Raw genomic sequence first — 25,824 nt, 5'->3', positions numbered from 1 at the left:
GTTTCTGTATCACTGATCTGAGCAATGCATATCATCATTTTTTCCAATGGAGGCTAAAACAAAACAATATGCGAGTTTGAATAACAAGTGCTGAGATGGTAATTTTTGTTTGTTTGTTTTGATACATCACTTTATCTTATATTTTAATGTAGTCAAGCGTGTCTGCACCACAGACATTTGAATTATTTCACAATTCAAATAAAAACACAAACTATCCTTTATTGTTTTTCATACTGCAATAGACAACTGCTTATGATGCAGCTCTTGCCCTTTGATAATTGAAGTTGAAATTTGGTCATGTCAAAAAAAATTTATCACAAAATTTTTTTTTTTATATCTACATGTTTCTTTAACCAAAGTTACCTTGTAACACACAAACACTGTCTTGTTTTTAAGGCACAACACATCATTATGCACATTCTGACTGCCAAACTTATAAAAGAGACATTATTATATTCCCCTGCTCACCGCTCACCTCCCCCTCCCCACAAAAAAAAGAAAAAAAAATTGCATCCACTTCCAAAATCAGCTGCTAATAAAATCACAGTAAATTATTTTCATCAATAATTTACACAAATTACAAGTCTAGACATGATTGTCGTGATACAGTCTGAGTGCATTCTAATTCAGATTTTCTGGGTAGGTAGGCTAACTTCTGATTCAAACCTCAGTGCTGAGAATATATCCCATATTGAGGAATGTTGAACCCCACCTTGTCAGTCGGAAAGCGTGCGCTGATGCTTTACCATTGAGAGAATCCTGAACAATGGCTGTTCACTCCAAGTAGGGCTCATTGTGTTTTCATGTTGCACATGTAAGACCATTGAGTGTCCTTACGCTGCACTAGAGTTTACACTCCTTTCCACAATCTGAATTCTTCCTTCTGGAATTTTCCCTTCTTAAGACAATCCATATGTGTAAAGCCAGAGGGGACAAATCACACATGAAAATTCAGTGTATTTGAAATATTAGAGAAAAGGATTTCCCCACTATAGAGCCCAGTTATAAATATTCTAGTTCCAGTGCTTGATGTAGAGCCAAGAGGTCTGAATGACTTGATATCCTCCAGAAGGGCATGTTGTGCTGTGCAAAAAAAATTAAGGGAAAAAAGATCAAAATTGCCTTTAGGATAACTTATCATTTGGATTATAAAAGTAATACAATATTAGTTTTCAAAGGTAATCCCTTCTTCTTCAGGTCAGAAATAAGCATCATCTTTGAATGTCCTCATACATTCATTGGCCATTTCTAAACTGGACTACTGTAACTCCCTTTACAAAGGAATCACTCTAGAAGAAATCTGACGGTTACAATTAATTCAGAATATCGCGATCAAAATTATTACGAACAAGAAACAATTCAATCATGTAACCCCTTTAGAATTGCACTATTAACGTTCAACACATTAACAACTAAAGCTCCATCTTTCCTAGAAAGGTACATTATTCTATATATTCCTACTAGAAGTCTGAGATCAGAGGATAAAAACCTAGTAATTCCATCACTAAGAATAATAAACACTAGACAAGAAATGATCTTTGCAATTACTGCGTCCAACATATGAAACTCGCTACCAGCATTTATTAAGGAAGAAAAATTGCTTATTAAATTTAAAGGACTTTTAAAATGCTGATAAGGATGCCTTTGAGACATAATTCTTGCAGGGTATTCTGTTGATTCATCACTTTGCAGAAATTACTGGTTCGTATATTCCAGGCCTCGAGAAATTAAAGCATTTTTAGTTTCTTTATACTTCCTTTTAAATTCTCTTACCCTACTATTGTTCTCACCTTTTATGTCTTCTTTACTTTGCTTATTGTAGTTCTCCCTAATTCCCTTATTTATAAGTTTGCAATGTTCATGTTATTGTTGTACTTAATTATTAATTGGTTCCCCATTTTAATTGTAAATCACTTTGAATTTCTGATATTGCGATACATCAAAATTTTAATAAAACTTGCAAAACTTGAATATATAAAGGAAACATGAAAGCATTCCAATTACAGTTTTACAGCAGGATGGGTGGGTAAGTAGGTGACAGAGATGTCAAAGAAGTTTAAATTGCTTTGTAGTGTGAAAGGAAGCCAAGGTCTTTGTTAAATCCTGTCTGGTAGGTATCAAAATATTTAATCGTTTTAATTTCAAATGTCTTACATTCTTGGATTGTCTTAAAATCTCCTTTCAGTATTTTCATCATAAAATCATTGGTGAAGTGGTCAGTTTATCCAAAGTGTTATCAGACAGAGGTGATATTATACTTACCCATCCACCCCTCCCTCTTCCTATGAAACTGAAATGTTTTCAAGTTTCCCTTATATATACTGAAATTTGTCAACATTTGTTTATTTCTGATCTGAAGAAGGAGTTACCTTTGAAACCTAATCATAAAATGCATTGAATTAGTCCAATAATAAAAGATATTAACTTATTTCATTTATGCTTTTGTTTTATTTTTATATAGTACCTTGAAAAATGGACTAACATGGTCACCACACCATTTCCCTCTATTATGAAAAGTATTTTTGAAATAAACTTTTGTTCTTCAATATATTGGCTACATGCACTATAACAACCAGAGTTCATACAAAGCAGTTCTCTCTCATTTTGCAGAATATAACCTAATCAACCAAAAAAAGTAGTGCTTAGAAAAATGGTTTTCCAAATAGCCAAAGATAGCTCAAACAACAGTTTTACTAAGTAGCCACCATAAGAAGCTCTCAGAGTTCACCACACAAAAATATGACTCAACACGGGGTTGTGTTTCAGCAATTGAAAGCCTGCATCAGGAGTTGTGATCTCTTGTAGTTCAGTGCAACATCATACAGTAGACCTCCACGAATTTGCGGTTTGCATATCACGGACTCAGTCATTTGCGGTACTTTCTGACTGCCTCTTCCGGTCAGAAAATACAGGGAATAGTCAATTGAGTCCGCGAATCAGCCTTCTGCACAGCCGATTCCTCCTCCTCTCCCCCCCCACCCCGTCAGCCAATCAACCTTCTACACAACCGATTCCTCCTCCTCCTGTTCCCCCTGGTCAGCCAATCAGCCTTCTGCACAGTTGATTCCTCCTCCTCCCCCCCCATCAGCCAATCAGCCTTCTGCACAGCCAATTCTTCCTCTTCTTCCCCCTGTCAGCTAATCAGCCTTCTGCACAGCTGATTCCTCCTCTTCCCCACGTCAACGTTCTGCACAGCCAAACCACCTGCCAGCCCAAATATTGTTTTTTTAGCACTCCCTGCTGCCCCCTCCTGCCTTAGATCCGCTCCTAAACCGCATTCGCAGTTTTTCAAAATTCACGGGTGCTCCTGGAATGGAATCCCCGTGAATTTCAGGGGAGTACTATATATCATAAATTGAAAACATACAATCAAATGAATGACAGCCAGTGCAGACTCTTTTGCTGCAGTATCAGTGATCGCTGCTCCAGAGAGAATGTGTCTATGCTGGCTGACATTCATTTGATTGCATGTTTTCAATATGGCCCCATGTTGAGTCGTATCTTTGTGCGGTAGACTCTGAGAGCTTCTTATGATGGCTATTTCATAAAACTGTTGTTTGAGCTATTTCCGACTATTTGGAAGACCATTTTTCTAAACCCTACTTTGTCAAAATATAAACTAAGATGACATGATTAAGAGAAAGACAGAGATTTACAAGAAATTTTCACTTAGAAGTTCATAGCCACACACATGCACAACCCAAAGATTTAATTCTGACAAGGTGACATTGAAGAGGTGCTTTAGATACGGTATATACTCAAACATAAACCAATCTGAATATAAACTGAAATGATGTTTTTTTTCTCCCCCCAAAAGGAGGATAACAGGTTGACTTGAATATAAACTGGGAGTTTATATTCAAGTGTCCTGTCCTGCCAGGTTCTGCACTCAGCCCCCCTCCCTCCCTGCCTCTTCTGCCCAACTTTGCACCCAGCCCCCCTCCCTCCCTCCCCTGTCCTGCCCTGCCAGACTCTTCACTCTTCCCTTCCCTGATGCCTTGTAGGCCTACCCCCCTACCTTTACTTAAGCCCTGGTGGTCCAGCAGTGGGCCAAGACATGAGGCATCCCTCCTGCCTCCTGTCTCGGCCAATTCTGAAACATCCCACCTCCCTCCTGCATCCCAGACACTTTTAAAAACCTACCTTTAAAGCCCTGGTGATCCATCAGTGAACCGTGACAGGAGGAATCTTCCTATGCTCCTGTCCCGTGTAGAGTCGCTATCTGAGTGGCTACCAAGAGTTCTCGTGACAACTTCATGAGACTGTGGGAACTCACAAGGTTGCCATGAGAACTCGCAGCAGCCATTCAGATAGCAGCTCTGCACAGGGCAGGAACATAGGAAGATCATTCCTGCCCCGGTTCACCGCTGGACCACCAAAGCTTTAAAGGTAGGTTTTTAAAAGTCTGAGAGGCAGGTGGGATGTGTCAGAGTCGGTCAGGACAGGAGGTAGGAGGGATCCCTCCTGTCCCTGCCAATTGCTGGACTACCAGGGCTTATGTCAGGCTCGGGAAAGGCCTGCAACAGGTCCGGTGCTGACCTGAATATAAACTATGACTCCCATTTTGGGGCCATATTTAAAATCTTGGTTTATATTCGAGTATATAATAGTAAACCATTTGGAATCAGCATTTTAGACCGGTTGTGTCCGTTATAAAATACTCAAGCACATTTCTTCTTGGCTATATTAATTCTAGTATTCTAGAACATCTAGTCAAAGTGCTAGATCAAGAAGCCAGAATATTCCTTATATAATTCCCCTACTCCTTATTTTTAACCCTCTCAAATCCCACATCAAATCCCAAATTATTTTCCAAAGTATTTTCTCACCCCCTTGCCTATTATACTGTACCCGTTGCGAAACTCCCACCCATCTCTACCTAACTTTCCTGTTATCACTGTCTCCTTAAATCTCTTGGAAGTACATTCCTACAACTTTTTGAGACTATTTCATTACAGTGGAACCTTGGTTTACGAGCATAATTTGTTCCAGAAGCATGCTCGTAAACCAAAATACTCGTATATCAAAGCGAGTTTCCCCATAGGAACTAAGGGAAACTTGCTTGATTCGTTCCCACCCACCCCCACCCCCTGAGGCCAGCGGCGCTGCTCTACCCCCCCCAAGTACCAGCATTGCTCCCCCACGCTCATGAAGACCCCCCACGTGATCCGCCACCCTCCTACTCGTGTCGCCCCCCCATGTGATCCACCCCCCCCCCGCTCGCGTCGCACCCCCTCCCTGCTGCGATCCGGCATCCACCAGGCACACACCTACCCAGCTGATCACATTCCTTACCCCCATTTGGCACCGGCACCAACGCACAGGACATGCCAGTGCCGGTGCCCGAACATCTGCCTTCTTCTTTGTGCTGGGCCTTGAGCATCTGCGCATGCTCAAAGCCTTCGGGTTCCCGTTCTCTCCGAGATTCTCCAATGTTCCAACAAGCATACTGTATATTGATTCTTAGACAAAGCTGTTATAATGCCTTCTCATTCCAATTCAAACTATGTCCAGCCAGCCCAACGTAGCACCACGTTTCGCTATTACAGCGTCTTCAGGAGCTGAAACTGTGGCAGGTTTTCAACTTCTTTACTGCTTCGTTTCATTATAGATTAGTAACTGCATGGGTTCACAAGCCCACTCTTCCCTCAGACAGGATACTAACAGTTGGAATGAGAAGGCATTATAACAGCTTTGTCTATGAATCAATATATGCTTATTGGAACATTGGAGAATGCTGGAGAAATGAAATAATACACACAGAATATGATGTGGAACAGCTTTATTTTCATCAGAAAAGGCTTGTGAATGGACTGAGTACAAGCTCCAGGTTTTCTTCCATTGTATTGTGGGATAATACAGATTTTAGTAACTGAAAGTGCAAAATGGATTCATTTATGTTTAATGTATAATAAAGTGTTAAGATTTGTGCTATTTAATAAAAATACAGTATATTTAAATAAAAAACACGTCTAGTTATATTATATGCATATATATTAGGAATATCCTGAAAATCTGGCCTACTTGCTGCTCTTAAGGGCTGAACTTGAACAAATCTGGTTTATGCAATGGCTGTACCACATGCCTTAGATCTCTGTTTTGCTATTTATAAAAGTTTGCTAGCAATTCATTTGCACTAACCAGTTAATATTCAGACTGCGGGATGCAAGCTGGCTAACTCCTGCGGTTGGAATTGACCGTGGATATTCGGTGTTGGACCATTTCTGGTAACCAGTATAGAATATCCAAGATTTTTTTGGCCAGCTCAAACTTTAACTATCTTAAGTCAAATTTCAGGGCTGGCTGGTTAAGTTATAGCAGCGAAAGATAGGACTGCTATTTGCGTGGCACAATTTGGCTACTAAATGTGGCCGGACAGCGCAGAAAAAGTTGACAATTATTGCATGATATAGCCAGTTGAATTTTAGTTGCTATTCGTGAATATTTAGCAGATATAATTGGTTATCTGAAATAAATAAATAAAAATCGTACGTTGAATAATCAGATTTAGCTGGCAAAGCTCTATTTAGCCAGCCAGTGCCACAAATGGCTGGTTAAAAAGCACTGAATATTGGCCAGTAAGTTTTTAAATGACACACTGACTCATTCCCTTCCTATCAGGTGGATCTAACAGCTGTATATTCATCAGAAGTTAATTAAGTGCCACCATATTTTATGAATATTTGGTGCTGGGATTTTCTGCCAGACAGTGACTAGACTCTTCTTACACTAAGGGCTTCTTTTACGAAGCCGCGGTAGCGGTTTAACATGCGTAATAGCATGCACTAAACTGCTGGCTGCGCTAGCCGCTACCGCCTCCTCTTGAGCAGTTTTTCGGCTAGCGCGGGGTTAGCTCATGTAAAAAGTCACGCGCATTAAAGCCGCTAACGCAGCTCCGTAAAAGGAGCCCTAATTGTTCAACAAAATCAATCAATATATATTATAGTAAAAACAGCTATGATCAAGGCATCTGCAACATGATAACCAAAGAGAATCCTTCCCAAAAGTGTGGAGAAAGAGCGACCTTAGAAAATATCACACCCACTAAACTCAGTACAACATGTGTCCTGCTACGGGGCTAAGCACAGTCATTGGTCTCTAAAAACACTCCACACACAGTACACATCAAATCATAAAAATCAGCATGCAGTAATGTACTTATATTCTTGGACATTACTAAGGATAAAAATCCAAAGGCTGGTTCAAAGTAGAGGAGAAGAACAGAATTTAGCAAACCGTTTTTAGCCAGACTCGAGAGCGGCCCTGTTTCGCATGAAAGCTGTTTCAAGGAATATCTTTTTTCAATGAACTCCTAACCAGCAAAACTGAAGAATGTCTCAACTTGGACTCGCCAACAAATTAACATTCTTCTATTTTGCTGGCTGGGAGTTCATTGAAGAAAGAAGTTTTGCCAATGCCCTTGAAACAGCTTTTGGGTGAAACAGGGCCAATATCAAGTCTGGCAGAAAATGGTTGTTGCTGGAATAGCAGTTGGCTATGGAAAGCTAAGTTCTGTTTTTCTCCTCTATTTTGAATCAGCCTTTTTCATAAACATTTTACTATTTATATTGATTGATTTTGCTGATTATCTATATAAGTTCTACTTTTAATTACTAATCTTTCAAGCTTTCTCTAAATTTGCCATTCTGCGAAAGCCAAGGAAATGCAACCGAATAAGGCTTGAATTAGTATCTGCATATCACACCAGTAGTTTGTGAGATGGTTTACCTTTTTTGCTGCCTGTTCTTCTTCTACACCATCCCCAATTACAACATACACTACTTTTCTGCCAAACCTTTGAATTATTCGTTCAAAGCAACTTTCTTTTCCTGGAAGATAAATGAGATAAAGAGTTCAGCGTGAAATTACCTGGGCAGCTGCATGCTCCTCATCTCGGGCATCTCCAATCACAACATAAGTTATGTTAGTGCCAAACCTGGACACTATACGCTCAAAACAGCTTTCTTTGCCTGAAAAACAATGTATGGCTTATTCTGCGAGATATCATAGGTTTGAATTATCCAGAAAACAGAAACTGGGCAGCTCAAACAGTCGTGTAGCAAGGAAGGTTGGCACCTTTGGTGGTGGCACCTACCATTGCTGCGCTGTGTGCCTCCGCACTCTTTCCCACCCCCCATACTCTTCCCCACTGCTTGAGTGCCCCCCCCCCCCTAACTCTTCCCCACTACTTGAGCACTCCCCTGCTCCCTGTGTACCTTTTGAAATGTTCACTGGTGTAAGCATCTTCCACATGCTGCTCATGCTGGTGCTGGCTCTCTTCTGACATCACGTCCTGGTCCCGTGACCAGGAAGTGACATCATAAGGGAGCAGACACCGGCGTGAGCGGTCAGTAGAAAATGCTGCTCAAGCTGGCAAACATTTAAAGAAGTATGTGGGAGGGATGGAGAGGAGGAGAGGCGCTGGCTCCTGGAGAGATCCGACCACCCCCTTACTAAGCCACTGATTTCAAATCTTCTTGAACTATCCCAGCCTTCAGCTAATGATGACTGAGAACACAACAGAGGCAGTCAGATTTCTTGCCAGACAAGGCTGATTTCTTGCCAGAAGCAGGTTTTGCAAGCCAGTTCTGGAGTAACTGCCTAGACCTACCCAAAATTCAGCCTGTGGTAGTCATTATTTGTGAAAATATTGGCTGCTGTCGTTACAAATGTAGGGGGCAATTATATAACCAGCAGCTAGAAATTAAGTATACGATTTATGTTCACTGAGTGCTATTTTATGAAGACATTTATGCACGTTTTTACAGAATACTGGCATGAGTTGGCAGAAATGCACCTACAGGGAAGAGTGTAGCGCAGTGGTTAAATCTACAGCCTCAGCACCCTGAAGATGTGGGTTCAAACCCATGCTGCTTCTTGTGACCCTGGGAAAAGTGGAGAAGTGTCTTGTGAGTGGAGCTTGCTATAATCCTAAATTTAAAAGTCAGATCGGCAGGGTCATAATGGCGACGGAGATTGAAAAGGAAGTCCTTGGACTGAGGATTAGCTCACTTCAGTTTCGGTACCATCCATTCAAGAGTTTATGAGTGCTGTTCTTATATTGTAGGGGTGCAGTTTCGTGCAGACTTACAACCTGGATATCATGAAAAGGAAGTCTGTAAGCAGAATGTGGGGTATATGATAGTAGAATTGAGGCTTGTAATGGCACCTGTTTAGGAAATGAAAAATTTTTTTCCTTCGGATCAGGATACATTTCAAATCGCAGTTCATAAGCAGCATAGCGGGTTCTCTGAAGAAGCCAGTTTGGCGAAACGCGTCAGAACCTCGCCGGGCCAACGCTGACTGAACATTTAAGCTAAGTTTTTTTGAACTCACGTTTTTTGAATTCACTTATAAGCTGGATACCTATTTCACTATATGGACATAAAAATATTTATGAGCGTTTTTCAACAAGCACTTTTAATTACCTTTTACTTCAAAATGGTGCAATGATAGATTCTGTAAGAAGCTCTTTAGGGGTTTGTACCCCGCATTGAGTTTTTTCATTCCATCTTGGATTCTGAGCGCCACTCAAGTTTAAAAGGTATTTAAAGTACTTTTGTTTGTTCCTTTACTGGTCTTTTTGCGACCTGTTTAGGAGATACATATTTAAGTGATTATATTTTAAGGAAAGTAAAATTTTAATGAGTTTTATATTAATATACTTCATAGACTATTAACTCTTTTAAGATTAATCAATAGGATTGATGTATTTCTAAGTAGAAAGCTTGTTTTTATGGACAGATATTGTTATTTATATTAGGTACAGATCCCATTGAATGTCAACTTTTATAGGATTAGTTAGCAGGATTGAACAATAGGTTATTTTTTTATAATATCCAAAATATTTACTAATAATTAATTTTGGGGATTAATAATATTCCTATTTAAAAATAGTTGAATTTACTTTGGGCCTGTTTTACAAAGCTTCGCTAGCGGCTGCTGTGCGGTAACGGCCCCGAAGCCCATAGAAATTTAAAGGGCTTTGGGGCTGTTTCCGCATGGCAGCCACTAGCGCGGCTTTGTAAAACAGGCCCTTTGTTTCAGGAAAGGGAAACTGACAGGGGAGGGATGCTAGTGGATTATATTTTATTTATAGTTATATTTTATTTATAGTTATACTAATTGTTTTACTGATAAATGATATTAAATTGCAATAGATAAATACCAGTTACTGGGGGAAGGTACTGTTATGAAAAGTTTTAAAGTGGGGGAATGTTAGATAGGTATTTCTTTAACAAAAGGAGGCAAGGAAACATATTTATTTATTCAACTTAATTTATTTTATTTTCTTTCATGTATTCTTGCATATTGTAAATGTTAACATGGTATTATTTGAGGAAATTAAAATTTGATCAATTTAGAATGAAAGAGTGACAAGGGATGAATGATTTACTATAAGTTGTGGGGCGGGGGGATAATGGTTTTATGTGCCTATTCAGTTCATATCCAAGTTCACATGATTTGTTTCAAGGGAAGGTATAGGGAGGAAGGTGAGTTTAATGAGGTCCTGGATGTGTATAAGGGATTGTTTAAGGAAGTTATTTATAGTTAGAAGGGAAATAATTAGAATTTTAATGTAAATCAAATAAGGTGTCTTTGAAAATATTTTCATTGAATGTCAATGGTCTTAACCATCCTATTAAAAGGAAAAAAAACACTTCATTTTTTAAAACAGCAGGAGGCGGATATATATTTTATTCAGGAAACTCATTTATCTGCTAGGGAATCGGCCAAGTTGGAAGGGGGGTGGGTCAAGTATAGTTTTCTCACTCCTAAAATGGGAAAAAAGGCTGGGGTGGCTATCCTGATAAATAGAAAATGCTCAGCTGCATTTAGTGTAATTTCAGCAGATCCATGAAATTTTCCGCCCCTGAGTTTGAGCGGGTGCCCTCTTGTGGCCGAGGGTCCCTTGAGAAAGAAAATATCGAAGTGGAAGATGATATTTTCTTTCTCAAGGGACCCTCGGCCATAAGAGGGCACCCGCTCAAACTCAGGGGCGGAAAATTTCATGGTGACACCAGAAAGTATTTCTTCACAGAGAGAGTGGTTGATCATTGGAACAAGCTTCCAGTGCAGGTGATCGAGGCAGACAGCGTGCCAGACTTTAAGAATAAATGGGATACCCATGTGGGATCCCTACGAGGGTCAAGATAAGGAAATTGGGTCATTAGGGCATAGACAGGGGGTGGGTAAGCAGAGTGGGCAGACTTGATGGGCTGTAGCCCTTTTCTGCCGTCATCTTCTATGTTTCTATGTTTCTATGGGAAGATGGATTCAGGTGCACATGAGCTCAGGAAAAGATTATTGGCTAATTACCTCAAAGCAAAAAAAAAAAAAAAAAAAGTAAAGTAAAGATTGTGGCGATTAAAGATGAGAAGGATGAAGCTCATTCTCAAATCAGAAATATTTTAAAACAATTTTTGAACTATTACAAAGTTTTATATTCTTCTGAGCTTTATTCAAATAAGGAAATTGAGGGTTTAGAATTTTTAAAGTTAATTAAGGGGCCAAAAATTCCTGACCATATAAAGGGAGATCTTGAGGCGCCTATATCACTGAAAGAACTTCCGACAACGTTGAAGTCCCTTAGAGTTGGATCCGCTCCAGGTGGTGATGGATTTCCTGTGGAGTTTTACAAATCATTCCAAACTACATTATTACCTCATCTTTTAAATTTTTATCAGGCACAACTAACTAAAGGTTGCATTTCAGGTACTATGGCAGAATCTTTAACGATTGTTTTGCCGAAGCCAAATAAAGATCCCATGTTGGTTTCAAATTACAGGCCTATTTCTTTGATTCATGTAAATGGAAAACTTCTGGCTAAATTATTGGCTTTATGCTTGGCCAAGGCTCTCCCTTATATTATTGGTATGCACCAAACGGGTTTTGTTGCTCAAAGACATTCGTCAAATAACACTAGACTGGCTTTTCATATGTTAAATTTAATGAAAGCCATGGAAGATCGGGACTTTTCCGTGTCCTTGGATGCAGAGAAGGCCTTTGATCATGTAGAATGGACCTTCATGTATCAAGCAATGGATTGGTTTGGTATAGGATCTGGATTTATTCAAATGATTCAAACCTTGTATAGTTCCTCTTCTGCCAGATTATATATTAATAATACTTTTTCAGAGCGTTTTTGTCTGGAGAGGGGAGTTAGACAAGGGTGTCCACTATCCCCTTTGCTTTTTGATATTGTTCCGGACCCCTTGCTATTGGCTATTCAACAGACAAAGGAGATACAGGGTATTCCTTATGCAGGTCGGGAATATAAGTTCTCTGCTTATGCAGATGATTTTTTGCTTCATTTGAAGAATCCTGAATCTACCATTCCGCATTTACTAGATTTGATTGACCGATTTGGTAAATTTTCTGGATATAAAATAAATTGGAGTAAATTGTAGGTTCTTCCGCTACATGTATATTGTGTAAAAGGATTGTTTGATTTGTTCCCTTTTCCTTTGGAAGGAAGAGGGTACAAAATACTTAGGTATTTGGATTCAAAAAACGCTGGAAGATACGATGAGAATAAATGAAAAATCTCTATTGCTGAAGGTCACAGAAATGTGTGAGCAACCCCTTACATCTTTCTTGGTGGGGGAGAGTCCAAACTGTCAAAATGATGGTTTTGCCTATAGTTTGCTACCAAATGGGTATGTTGCCAGTTTATTTTCAGGGGTCCTTTTATAAGAAATTAAATAGTATTCTTACTAAATTTATTTGGCTGGGTAAAACTGCTCAAATTGCTTTAGTATCTTTACAAAAACCAGTTGCGGCAGTTGGGGTAAACTTCCCAAATTTTAATAGGTACCATCAGGCCTATATACTGTGTCAGGGTATGTATTGGATCCTTCCTGAGCTCATGGAACATCTTCCGGACTGGTTAATTCTGGAATGGCAATTCCTGTCCCCATTGCGATTGTGTCACATTTTAAGTATCAAGTTGCCTAGGATTTATAAGGACAATATAATTTTATTCGCTACATGGCAGACATTGAAATTTATTAATAACTTAATATCTATTCCGATTCATTTATCCACGTGTCAGTCCTTGTGGTTGAACTCCAAGATTCAAATTGGCAAGTCCAAGATCCTCTGGCATATACGCACAATGGATGATGTGTTATCAGATGGAAAGATGCTTGATATTTCACGACTGCAACAAACATTTGGTATTGCAAAGTCTCAAGTATATAAGTGGTTGCAGTTGAAGCAAGCCATTCAGAAGGGGTTCCCTGATTGGCGTAACTTAAAAACTCAGTATAGCTTATCTGGTCTGTGCTTCAAGACAGATTTCCTGAATAAGAAACCAAAAACTAGGCTTAAAGACATTTGGAGCATTGAGATAAATGGCCACGAATTTGGACTTGGAGGATGAGATGTACAGTATCAGTGTCTATAAGACAAACATGGTTTTTTTTGTTGCATAGAAGTTTTTGGACCCCTGGTAGATTACATAAATTAGATAGTTCTAAGTCAAATAGATGCTGGCACTTTCATCTCGATATAGGGACACTAGATCATCTGCTCTTCTTTTGTCCCTTGATACTTAAATTTTGGTGATCCATTTGGTCAAATCAATATAATACTGGAAGTTCCACTGGCATTGACATATGATACAGTGCTGTTTGGTATGTTATTGATGGCCAAGATTCCTATAACTTCACATAACAACAGACGGGAGTTGCCATGCAGCTTATTTTGAAAAATTGGAAAAATTGGGATAAGTTAAACTATAGTTTTTGGTGGGAATCCTTGTGCCAAACTTATAAATTTGAACGTATGAGTGCAATACAATTGGGGCATTATAAGAAATTTAAGGAGGTTTGAGATTCATTGGCAAAATTTTGAAAAGATTGATTACTAGTTTTGCCATTGATTATACACATCCAGGAAGGGTGGGTGGGTGGGGAGGGAATATGTATTTATTTTATTTTTTAATTGTAATTTGCTTATCTTGGTCATTTGCATTACTCTTGATTGTCTTTATACTGTATGAAAGGATGGATGGGTGGGGGGAAGGGATATGTACTTATTGTATCAATTGATGGAATTAAGTGCTGCTTTATTTTGTAAATTGCTTGATAATATGTTGCACTTGTTGTTGGTTTTTAAAATGAATAAAAGTAAAAAAAAATAAAAAATTAAAATATATTGTGAGCCCGCTAGGACAGACAGGGAAAAATGCTTGAGTACCTGAATAAATTCATGTAAACCGTTCTGAATAGAGAGTTGCACGGGGATAGGAATCCCGCCCGTCCCCACCAGGATCCTCTCCATCCCCACCCGTCCCTGCCAGGATCCTCTCCGTCCCCACCCTTCCCTGTCAGGATCCTCTCCATCCCCCATCCCCGCAAGGAATTACCTCCATCCCCACCCATCCCCATAAAAAGCAGCAATTACTTCTGACAGGATCATCAATTCCACAGTTTCTTTTGTGTTTGCGCTGCTGTTTTCCTTGTGGAATCTCTTTGGTGGAACCCTTTTTTTGTTTTCTGTTCAGGTAATTAACTTATAAACCCCCTCTTTTACTAAGGCTGACGTGTCCATTATATTATATGGACGAACCCTGCTTCCAAAGTCTTCCATCACGTTGGTTAGAGGGAGGTCCCTGTGGGAGTCCCATGGGCCAGAGGGGGGTCCCTGTGGGAGTCCTGTGGGTTAGGGGGGATTCCCGCAGGACCCCCGCAATTCCCGTGATCCCCGTTCCCGTGCAGACCTCTAGTTCTGAGTTCCCCTAATAGAACATTATAGAAAAATAAATATATTTAGGCACACCCGGTTAGACCATGTCAATAGAAGGCGTACTTGCACATGCCTAGATGCAGCATTTGAGTATGTAAATTTTGGATATTCCCATGCCTCACTCGGCGAAGAGGGCAAATAGAATACTAGGAATGATTAAGAAGGGGATCACAAACAGATCTGAGAAGGTTATCATGCCGCTATACCAGGCCATGGTACACCCCCACCTGGAATACTGCATCCAACACTGGTTGCTGTACATGAAAAAGAACATAATACTACTCGAAAGGGTCCAGAGAAGAGCGACAAAAATGGTGAAGTGACTGGAGGAGTTGCCGCACAATGAGAGACTAGAGAAATTGGGCCTCTTCTCCCTTGAAAAGAGGAGACTGAGAGGGGACATGATCGAAACGTTCAAGATAATGAAGAGAATAGGCTTAGTAGATAAAGACAGGTTGTTCACCCTCTCCAAGGTGGAGAGAACAAGAGGGCACTCTCTAAAGTTAAAAGGGGATAGATTCCGTACACATGTAAGGAAGTTCTTCTTCACCCAGAGAGTGGTAGAAATCTGGAACGCTTTTCCAGAGGCTGCTATATGGGAAAACACCCTTCAGGGATTCAAGAAAAGGTTAGATAAGTTCCTGCTGTACCAGAACATATGCAGGTAAGGCTAGACTCACATAGGGCACTGGTCTTTGACCTAAGGGCTGCCACATGAGCAGATTGCTGGGCACGATGGACCACTGGTCTGACCCAGCATTGGCAATTCATATGTTCTTATGTGCACCTCGAATGTGCATACCCCCTTGCACATTAAAGTTACAGAATACTACTTAGTGTCCAATAGCACTTACACGCATGACTGTCACAGTTATATGCATAAGTACTAGTATTATAGTGGTATGGCCAGATCTAGCAAGTTGGGTGGGCCTTCCAAATGTCCTCCTCCTCCCCCCCCCCCTTCGTCCTGCAACTTTCTCCTTCTCTTCCATTCTTGGACCCTACTTTTGCTCCCCATCTATGGCCTGGTCAACTTCAGCATCTTTGCCAGGCTAGGTGACAAATATCCACTGCCTGCACCAGCCTCAAAGACAGCAAATGAATGTCGCTAATGCGCCAGTGAAGATGCTGAGGTAGATTGGAGAGAGAGGAAGGGAGAAGGAGGTAGTGGGAGAGAGAAGAGTGAGGTGGCTGCTGCTTACATACATACTTGGCACATAAAGGGAAACACTAAATTTTAGAATGAGTGGAATACTGGATATTCAGTATTGATATCCAGATATCAGCCAGTGCTGAATATTAGCATCCAGTTAGCTGTGATATACATACAGCTTACTAGATAAATGGCCAAAGCTGGGAGAACTTGAAAACAATTACAACATGACCACTGAACCAAGCAGGCCAGTGACATCAATCCAGAGAATTACTCCATGAGTTATGTTTGCTTAGAACAAACTAGGATCCCTTCCTGTAGCATTTCCCCCTTTCACTTGTAGAATTCAGTAGCACACATCCACCCATTTTCCCTTAAGTATGAAATCTCAGGGGTGGTAAAATGAATCACAACAATGACAATGGGAAGATACACCACAGAACTGCTGAATTTGGAGCACCACAGGCAGCGACATGTTATAAAGAAAAGCTTCAGTAATTATGCAGAATGTCAGCTTGCCTATTTTTCTGCATCTATTTGGATTTCTACAAGGGAGTGATGAAAAGTTCACAGCCCAACCAACTTCCTAAATTCTGAGCGTTATTTTGCCATTGTAGCTGAAAAGTGCCAATCTGCAGAATGTTCTGTTTTGACTTTGTTTCAGATCGACTGAACCATGTCAGCGAAGTGTGGAATTTTCAAGTGTGGATCTCCGAGCTGTCATGAAGTTCCTATTCCAGCAGAAGAAAACACCACAAGAAATCCATGAATGTAAAATGCAAAGTTTGAGTGACAAATGCTCATCATACTCCACAGTGAAGAAGTGGTGTGCAAATTTTCAACATGGAGATTTCGAGACTGACGATACAGCAAGGTCTGGGAGGCCTCAAAAGGTGTCAACTTCTGAAATTGCTTGACCTGCTTTTTGCAGATTGACGAATATCGGCTAAAACAATTGATGAGACACTACGGATATCCAGGGAACATGTTGGATGTATAATCCACAAACTGCTGGGTATGCAGAAACTGTCAGCCAAGTGGGTGCCCAAATGTTTGAATGCTGATGAGAAACAACGTCGAGTGGACACTTCCAAGTTGATTTTGCAGTATTTTCAGTGAACAAGTGCCAACTTTTTGGAATGACTAGTTAACTATTGATGAAACATGGTTACACCACTATGATCCTGAGACAAAACAACAGCCCATGCAATGGCTGCACTCAGGTTCTCGAAGGCCAAGTAAATTCAAGACCCAAAAGTCAGCAGGAAATGTCATGGCCTCAGAGTTTTGGGATCAAGAAGGTGTTGTAATGACTGACTATCTTCCAAAGGGTCAAATAGTTAAAGCAGAATACTGTAACTTGCTGTGCTGATTAAAGGAGGCATTGGAGGAAAAAAGGTGAGGGAAGCTGCGGAAAGGAGATCTCTTTTTGCAAGAAAATGCACCTGCTCACAAGGCTGGCAAAATGATGAATGTTTCGATGCAGTTGGGGTTTCAGTGCATAGATCTTCCACCCTACTCATCAGATCTTGCTCCATCTGACTATTTTCTGTTTCCAAACCTTAAAAAGAGTTTGAAAGGATGACAGTTTTCAAGTGATTCGGAAGGAGCAGCAAAGCAGTATATTTTGACCAGGCATCAGAGTATATTTTTGGAAGGGTTATAGAATATTCAGATATGATGTGCCAAGTGTTGAACTTTGGGGTGAATACGTGGAATAACTTGTAAGTTTCATGGCTCCACGTCATTCATTTCTCAGTTGGGCTGAGAACTTTTCAGCATCCCCCTCGCACCTAGAGCACTTTCCAACATTAATCAAGTTACATCAAGCCTAACCATTAGCGTTACTTCCAAAGCCTGTCAATTATATTTAGTTTACTGAAAACTGGTAAAAATAAGGGCTTCTCTTATCATCTCTCCTTCTCAGCTGATTTCTTCCATTGCTATAATGATCTGACCCAATAGATTATTTAGCTTTCTAATTACGTTTGGCTCTTTTTATGTGAATATCTTTATTAGCAAACAACCAAGCCCCCCGCCCCTTCAAAACTTTAACAAGCAATTCTTCTTCAAAGAACATATGTTTTCATCATGGTTCCCCACTTTTACAAGAAAATCTTTGTATCTTTTAAACAAAAACAACCGGAAACAAACAATACCAATGGAGGTTTTTCAAGCAAGGGTACTCTTCCATCTGTTCCATATTATTATTATTGTTATTATTACTACTATTTCATGATAACAAATTGGTACGTCAATTCATCCAAACAGTAACAAAATGGAAATGTTTATTTGCAGTGTGTACAGGCTAATTGCTTTCTTGTCTTATTCAAACAACCCTCCACATCCCATCCTATGTTCTCTCTAAGTAGTGCATGTGAGCAATCGCTCATTCATTTTACATGGCTGTTGCATAGTCGCTCACAAAAATAACGACCTGACCCAACTTTAAACTAAACTAAATCAATTACCGTGTGTGTGATTATTATTTTTTTTTTCTATATACAGAAATTCACTAATACTGGGATCAAAAATTGTTGGTTTTTTAAGAACTTGTTGCTTACACAAAAGAAAAATTTGCACGCATTCAGCCACTCCTTAAAGAGAGCATTGCTTCCATCCACCGCTCAAAAAAAAAGTTTTCTTACCTATTTTAGTTGCACTATAAATATTTTCAATAGGAAAAGCGCCACCTAAACTATACAGCAGGACTTTTGCAAGTGCTGGGATAAGCTGTGTCGTCGTTACCAAGACATTTACACAGTTACTCCTAAAAATAAAACAGTTTTTAAAAGGTGTTGTTAGCATGCTTCTAAGATCTGAATAACAGCCTCATCAACAAACAAATAAAACAAGGGAATAAACACCCTCCCCCATAACAAGACAAGCAGCAAACTGTTTCTTTGTAAAATATTTGGGGCGTGCCATTTCTGTTTTAAAGAGCATTTCAGTGTAGTGGATTCCAGTCTGTACCTTGAGATGCCCCACTGGTCTGGCTTTCTGCATAACCACAATAGAGGGAATGTTTAAAAGTCATTTTTGCATGTTTTTTATGCATGAAAATAGGTGTTTATACTTTAGAATTGAATGTATAACATGCACATAAAGGTACAAGTGTACAGACTGCCCCCAGATTTTATATATGGCACCCAAACCTGACATCAATATTTGGGTGGCAGTCCAAAATGTGTGGCCAATTAGCACCATATTCTTAAATGGTGCCTACATTAGGTGCCCTAATTGCGTCCATCTAGCGACACCTAAGTTCTGGTTCTGCACCTATTTTTTTAAATTGACTTAACTGGCATAGTAATTGACCGCGTTGGTTTGAGCCAATAAAAAAAAACAACCCCAAAACATTAAACAATCTAAGAGTTCGGCGTCAAACTCATAGGATGCCTAGCACCGCCTAAATGGAGGTGCTTTGCCAAGCCTAAGGATACCTAACAATGCTTAACTCAAATAGTAGGCTTGGTTATAGGTATAGGCATGGTTGAGTTAGGCGTCATTAGATGTCTGACATAGGCACCGCCACGTTAGGCGAGTGAAAAGGTAGCCTGTTTAAGTTTTTTTTATTGATTTTTTTTCATTTAACAACAAGTGTCATAAATTTTCATACAATTATCTTAATAATACACTTGATATTTCTATAATGTATTTTATACATAACATTTCTTATCTTATATTTCTTATGATTTTATATATCATATAACTGTAATTATTTTTCTTATAAAGTTATACAACATATATATTGTAATGATTTTACACGTCAATAGTGAAAAGGTAGCCTAATGGAGCAATAACTATGTCTAGGATGCCTAGTGACACCTAAGTGGAGATGCCCTCCCACGCCTAACAATGCCTATCTCAAATAGTAGGCATGGTTACGGACGGAGAACAGGCATGGTTGAGTTAGGCATTATTAAGCATCAAATATAGGCGTCACCAAACCAGGACGAATAACAATGGCTAAGTCTGCTTATGCGGTATGATTCTATAAATGGTGTCTAGCCATCGATTGACAGTCGTATATAGAATCTGGGCTTTACTGCATAACTGGGAGCCAATTGGCACTAATCAGCACCAATTTGGAATTGGGTGCAGTGGCATAGTAGGGGAGAGGGAGGGAGGTGCAGTCCACCTCGGGCGCCGTCTTGGTGAGGGTGCCAGCAGCCGTTCTCCTCTTCACCCCTTGCTCCTTCCCACTCCTCTCCCTGCTACACACACGCTTTCACTCCCACCCCTTCCCTTCTATCTCTTCGTCGGCACAAGCAGTAACTCCAGCCTGCTGCTCGTGCCAGTGTCGGCTCTCCCTCTGACACTCTGACATCACTTCCGGGTCCCGCATTTAGGATATGATATCAGAAGGAGAGCTGAAACGGGCAGCATGTTGGTGATGCTGCTCACACTGGGGAAGTTAAAAGAGGTATAGGGTAGGGAAGGAGCATGTGTGCACAGCTGGGGGAAGGGAAGGAGCGAGGGATGGAGAAGAGGGTGGGGAGGGGCGCCACCGCCATGGGCACCTCTCACCTTCGCTATGCCACTGATTGGGTGCATGTTTTGCTACATGACATTCTGTAACAATATGTGCCCAAATTTCAGAAGCAGATTCTGTATAGGAAGCCGGTCTCAATCGCACACCGGCATCCTATATAGAATCATGTCTGCCCTAACGGACAGAAGCCATACCCCGCCTAACTGGCTCAATTCTCTAACCAGCATCCACGTCACAGGCGCAGGTTAGAGAATCACTTTGGCATCATGGCAAGGGACTGCAAGGGATGCACTGGGAGTGGCCTAAAACTCCGATTGGCTGAAGCCAGTCTGAAGGGCAAGACTTTTTACTGGAAGTATCAAGATCCAATGCGAAAGCGAAGATACTTGCTGTGAGCAGGTAGGATGGATATATGAGTGTAGGCCTCTTTGAGGTCTAGAGATCAAAGCCAATTACTTTATTTCCAGTAAAGGTAGAAGGATTCCCAGAGAGACCATGCTAAACTTCTCCTTCAGCAAGTACATATTTGTTTAGATCTCAGAGATCTAGAATAAGTCGAAGGCCTCTGGTCTTTTTTTGGTATCTATATATATAAAATCGGATGTATGTATGTATGTGCCGCGATCACGCAAAAACGGCTTGACCGATTTGAACGAAACTTGGTATGCAGATCCCTCACTACCCGGGATGATATGTTCTGGGGGTCTCGTGGCCCACCTGCACACGTGGGCAGAGCTACAAACAGATAATCGTATTTCACCCATTCATGTCAATGGAAAAAATGTAAAGAGCTGTCAACGCAAAAACTGCTTGCCCGATTTGAACGAAACTTGGTATGCCGATCCATCACTACCTGGGGTGATATGTTCTGGGGGTCTCACGGCCCACCTGCACATGTGGGCGGAGCTACAAACATAAAATCAGATTTCACCCATTCATGTCAATGGAAAAAATGTAAAACAGCTGCCAACGCAAAAAACGGCTTGCCTGATTTGAACGAAACTTGGTATGCAGATCCCTCACTACCTGGGGTGATATGTTCTGGGGGTATCGCGGCCAACCTGCACACCTGGGCGGAGCTACAAACAGAAAATCAGATTTCACCCATTCATGTCAATGGAAAAAATGTAAAAACTGCCTCTGCAAAACCGGCTTGCCCGATTTGAACGAAACTTGGTATGCGGATCCCTCACTACCCGGGATGATATGTTCTGGGGGTCTCACGGCCCAACTGCACACGTGGGCGGAGCTACAAACATAACTTCAGATTTCACCCATTCAAGTCAATGGGAAAAATGTAAAAAGCTGTGGGACCGATTTGAACTAAACTTGGTATGCTGATCCCTCACGACCTGGGGTGATATGTTCTGGGGGTCTCGCGGCCCACCTGCACACATGGGCGGAGCTACAAACAGAAAATCAGATTTCACCCATTCATGTCAATGGAAAAAATGTAAAAAGCTGCCATTCTCACAGTAATTCACAAACGGATTGACCCATTTGAACGAAACTTGGTATACAGATCCCTCACTACCTGGGGTGATATGTTCTGGGGGTATCGCGGCCCTCCTGCACACATGGGCGGAGCTACAAACAGAAAATCACATTTCACCCATTCATGTCAATGGAAAAAATGTAAAAAGCTGCCATTCTCACAGTAATTCAAAAACGTCTTGACCAATTTGAACGAAACTTGGTATGCAGATCCCTCACTACCTGGGGTGATATGTTCTTGGGGTCTCGCGACCCCCCTGCACACATGGGCGGAGCTACAAACAGAAAATCTGATTTCACCCATTCATGTCAATGGAAAAAATGTAAAAAGCTGCCATTCTCACAGTAATTCACAAACGGCTTGACCGATTTGAACGAAACTTGGTATGCAGATCCCTCACTACCTGGTATGATATGTTCTGGGGGTCTCGCGGCCCACCTGCACACGTGGGCGGAGCTACAAACAGAACATCAGATTTCACCCATTCATGTCAATGGAAAAAATGTAAAACGCTGCCATTCTCACAGTAATTCAAAAATGGCTTGACCGATTTGAACGAAACTTGGTATGCAGATCCCTCACTACCTGGGGTGATATGTTCTGGGGGTCTCGCGGCCCTCCTGCACATGTGGGCGGAGCTAAAAACAGAAAATCAGATTTCACCCATTCATGTCAATGGAAAAAATGTAAAAAGCTGCCATTCTCACAGTAATTCCAACTACCTGGGGTGATATGTCCTGGGGGTCTCGCTGCCCACCTGCACACGTGGGCGGAGCTACAAACAGAACATCAGATTTCACCCATTCATGTCAATGGAAAAAATGTAATCAGCTGCCATTCTCACAGTAAATCTAAAACGGCTTGACCGATTTGAACGAAACTTGGTATGCAGATCCCTCACTAACTGGGGTGATATTTTCTGGGGGTCTCTTCACCCAAGAATTTATATGTTCTTGCTCCTGGAGGTGAAACTAAAAATGTTGTTTATAATCAAGTTTTGTGTTAGTTGTATTGTATTTATTTTGTCAAATATTTCACATTATAATTTGAATATTGTACTTTTTATAAAGCTGTATAATTTCATTCACCACTATAAAGTATCTTTATTTGAATCCATTTACAGTGTTATTGCTATTTAGGAAATACTTTGAGTAGAACTCCCAGTCCCTCTCCAGCAGAGGAACAGGTTCTTTTGTGTTTAGCTGGAGAAGGGCAGAGAGTTCTTGGTGAAGGAGGGTCTTCTGGAGGGAATTGAAAGGAGACTCTTTGGTGAGTGATTTGGAGGTTTTCTGATCAAGTGCATGGTGTAGCCCTGAGTGACAACTCGAAACATCCACTGATCTGTTGTGATAAGAGTCCACCATTGGTGAAAGTAGATTAATCTGCCTCCAATGGGGAGATCTGAAGGAAGAGGCAGGGGAATGCTGGCACATGCTCTTTAGAAAGAAGTCAAAGGATGACTGTTGTTTGGATTGAGACTGAGGCTGTGATTTCTGTCCCTTGTTGCCTTGCACAGGGTCATTGAGCAGTAAACCTAGAAGATGGCTGGATGAGAATATCTTCTAGACAATGAAGAAGAATGAGAAGTTTGTGGCTTAGATTAAGTCGTCATAGTATCTACAACCTCTTCAATTTTATCCCCAAACAGGTTGTCTCCCTTACAAAGATCATTTGAAAGGTGCTCTTGAACTAAAATTTCCAGATCAGAGACTCTAAAGCAGGCTAAATAGCACATTGCAATTGCAACTACAGATGTTCAAGGAGAAACATCAAATGCACTGAAAATTCTTTTAGCCATATACTTTCTTATAGTGAACAAGCACAAGAACAATTGTTGAAATGGTTTGTTTGTCTGGAGTCCGAATCCCTCAAACTCAGAGTTATTTAAGTAAGAATTTAAAATAAATAGACATGCAGAATTGGTGGTCCATAATTCTATTAAGGAGCATAAATGACTGGAAAATGCATTTGTCAAAAAATTCTAATGCCCTGGCTTCTCTGAATTCTATCCAAAGCAAAGAAGACTTGTGGAGAGTTGCTGTCCAAGATGAAGGCTTTATTAGAACAAATAAATAATCCACATAAAAATGTCTAGGGCCTGAACCACTGGAAAAATATGCCAAACACGTTCCTCACCCTTGCTTTTGCTTTTACAGCCCGCATTTAATTTGAATATCATTTCCTTTGAGCACTGAAGAGCTGCTTTTTACACAGTGATATGGGGTGTGTGCTCTTAGCTCTACCAAATGTCCGGAAAAACCCGGATATGCCCTCTTTTTAGAGGACTCTCTGGGTGCACGGGTGGCTTTCCAAAACCCAGCAGTCTGTCCGTGTTTTGGAAAGTCCCGAACTCCAGCCACATATGGAGAGCCACTGAGCATGTGCGGATGATGTCACACGCGTTCATGCATGCTCAGAGGCCTTCCGACCATGGCCCAGAGGTTGGGAATGAAGAGACGAGGCATTGTGGGGTTGGAGCTAGGGCAGAATGGTGTGAGTATGGAGGTAGAACAAAGTGGGGCAGGGGTGGGGGCCATGTATCCTGGATTTTACTTTGCAAAATATGGCAACCCTAATCGTGAGAGTTCTGAGAATTGTGGAACAGAGAGGAAACCATCTTAGGGGAGGCGGCGTTACACCTGCTGAGTCAGAGCGGTATGGTTTTTAAGGGAGGTGGTTAAATTCCTGACATAGAACAGATTAAGGAGGTCCTGAGTGAAGAAGTCTCCAAGGGATTGGAATCTGAGGCTACAGCACCGGAGGAAAGTGGCAGGGAAGAGAAGTGTGTTTAATTCTCAGCCTCCAGGAACAATGTGTGGAAAGAAGACTTGCAGAATATTCCTAAAATATATGAATTTTGGGAGTCCAGGCTGCCACAGTGTTTGGACTCTGCTAAGAGCTAGCCCCATGTAGGGTTGCCAGATTTTCCAATTGGAAAATCCAGACCCCCTAGACCCGCCCCCAGGCTTGCCCAGTTCCGCTCATCCTCGCCCTGTAACGTCCTAATCTTGCCCCCCAGTCCCGCCCTATCCCCACCCCCACTGCCTGCTCTTGTCGGGCAGGAAATCCGCACATGCATGGATGACAAGTTCCTGCTGAACCAGAACGTACGCAGGTAAGGCTAGACTCAAATAGGGCACTGGTCTTTAAGAGCCACCGCGTGAACGGACTGCTGGGCACGATGGACCACTGGTATAACCCAGCAGCGGCAATTCTTATGTTCCTATGACTTTCTCCCTGCTCGACGTGATTTGAGGCGGCTTTTCAAAACCCAGACAAAGTGCTGGGTTTTGAAAAGCTGTCTGGGGAAATCCAGACATCTGGTAACCCTAGCCCCATGAGAAATATTGACTGGGACAATATTATGAAATAGAAAGAGACTTTACTAGTGCTGCATTAAACCCTGTGAAATAAAGATGTGCACATGCTGAATTATAACAAAAAAATATCACCTTTTGCTTGCAAACCCTGCATGACTGTGTTTATAATGAATCTAATCCCCACCCTTGATCACGTTAGTACAACCATGTTGATAACTACCTCCCAAAAAAACTGCATTGTAAAAACATAAATGTGACAATGGAATACCCACCTTGTACTAATAATTGATAATGATTTAAGTGCATTTGTCAGCCAGGAGTCGGTCAGGGCTTCAATCTCTGCTCTCAGCTGAAGCCATACCTCTCGTTTTGCAGGGCCAAGGAGGCCTGGCATATACATATAAGAGGAAAAAAGAAGCACAAGGGAAATGTGGTCTTAGTTTCATGTTTTGATACAGAATTTAAGAATTACATTTTGTGTGCACTTCAAATTAGTTTAAAATATTAAAGGTTTGGAATTCTGTTGAGTGACAACACCCTCTCCAAGCTTATGCACCTGCTTGGGATTTATGCTGAAGCAGCAGAGCTTGCGGCGTGTCCCTCCTTTGGG

The 25,824-nt window shown here is 41.0% G+C and overlaps 1 protein-coding gene across 16 annotated transcripts in view; it reads right to left on the bottom strand.

Annotated features, from left to right (window-relative positions):
* Positions 1-201: 201 nt before the first annotated feature.
* The window catches only part of EYA4 (EYA transcriptional coactivator and phosphatase 4), a 443,388-nt gene continuing 417,765 nt past the window's right edge, over positions 202-25,824 (bottom strand). For 6 of the 16 annotated variants that reach the window (XM_033939341.1, XM_033939343.1, XM_033939334.1 and 3 more), the window contains 4 exons: positions 25,487-25,601; positions 18,553-18,674; positions 7,729-7,829; positions 202-1,083 (listed from right to left, as the gene is read on the bottom strand). In XM_033939341.1, the coding sequence (XP_033795232.1) occupies positions 1,003-1,083; positions 7,729-7,829; positions 18,553-18,674; positions 25,487-25,601 (419 nt within the window). In that variant the 3' untranslated portion in view covers positions 202-1,002. Of the gene's footprint in view, positions 1,086-7,728; positions 7,830-7,869; positions 7,971-18,552; positions 18,675-25,486; positions 25,602-25,824 lie in introns of all 16 variants that reach the window. The other 10 variants (XM_033939344.1, XM_033939346.1, XM_033939342.1 and 7 more) reach the window with 2 other exon arrangements.

Source organism: Geotrypetes seraphini, chromosome 3 (assembly GCF_902459505.1).
Source record: "Geotrypetes seraphini chromosome 3, aGeoSer1.1, whole genome shotgun sequence".
In the NCBI taxonomy this organism is placed as follows: Eukaryota; Metazoa; Chordata; class Amphibia; order Gymnophiona; family Dermophiidae; genus Geotrypetes; species Geotrypetes seraphini.
Note: the sequence above shows the minus strand (reverse complement) of the source record. Positions and strands in the feature narration are given on the sequence as shown.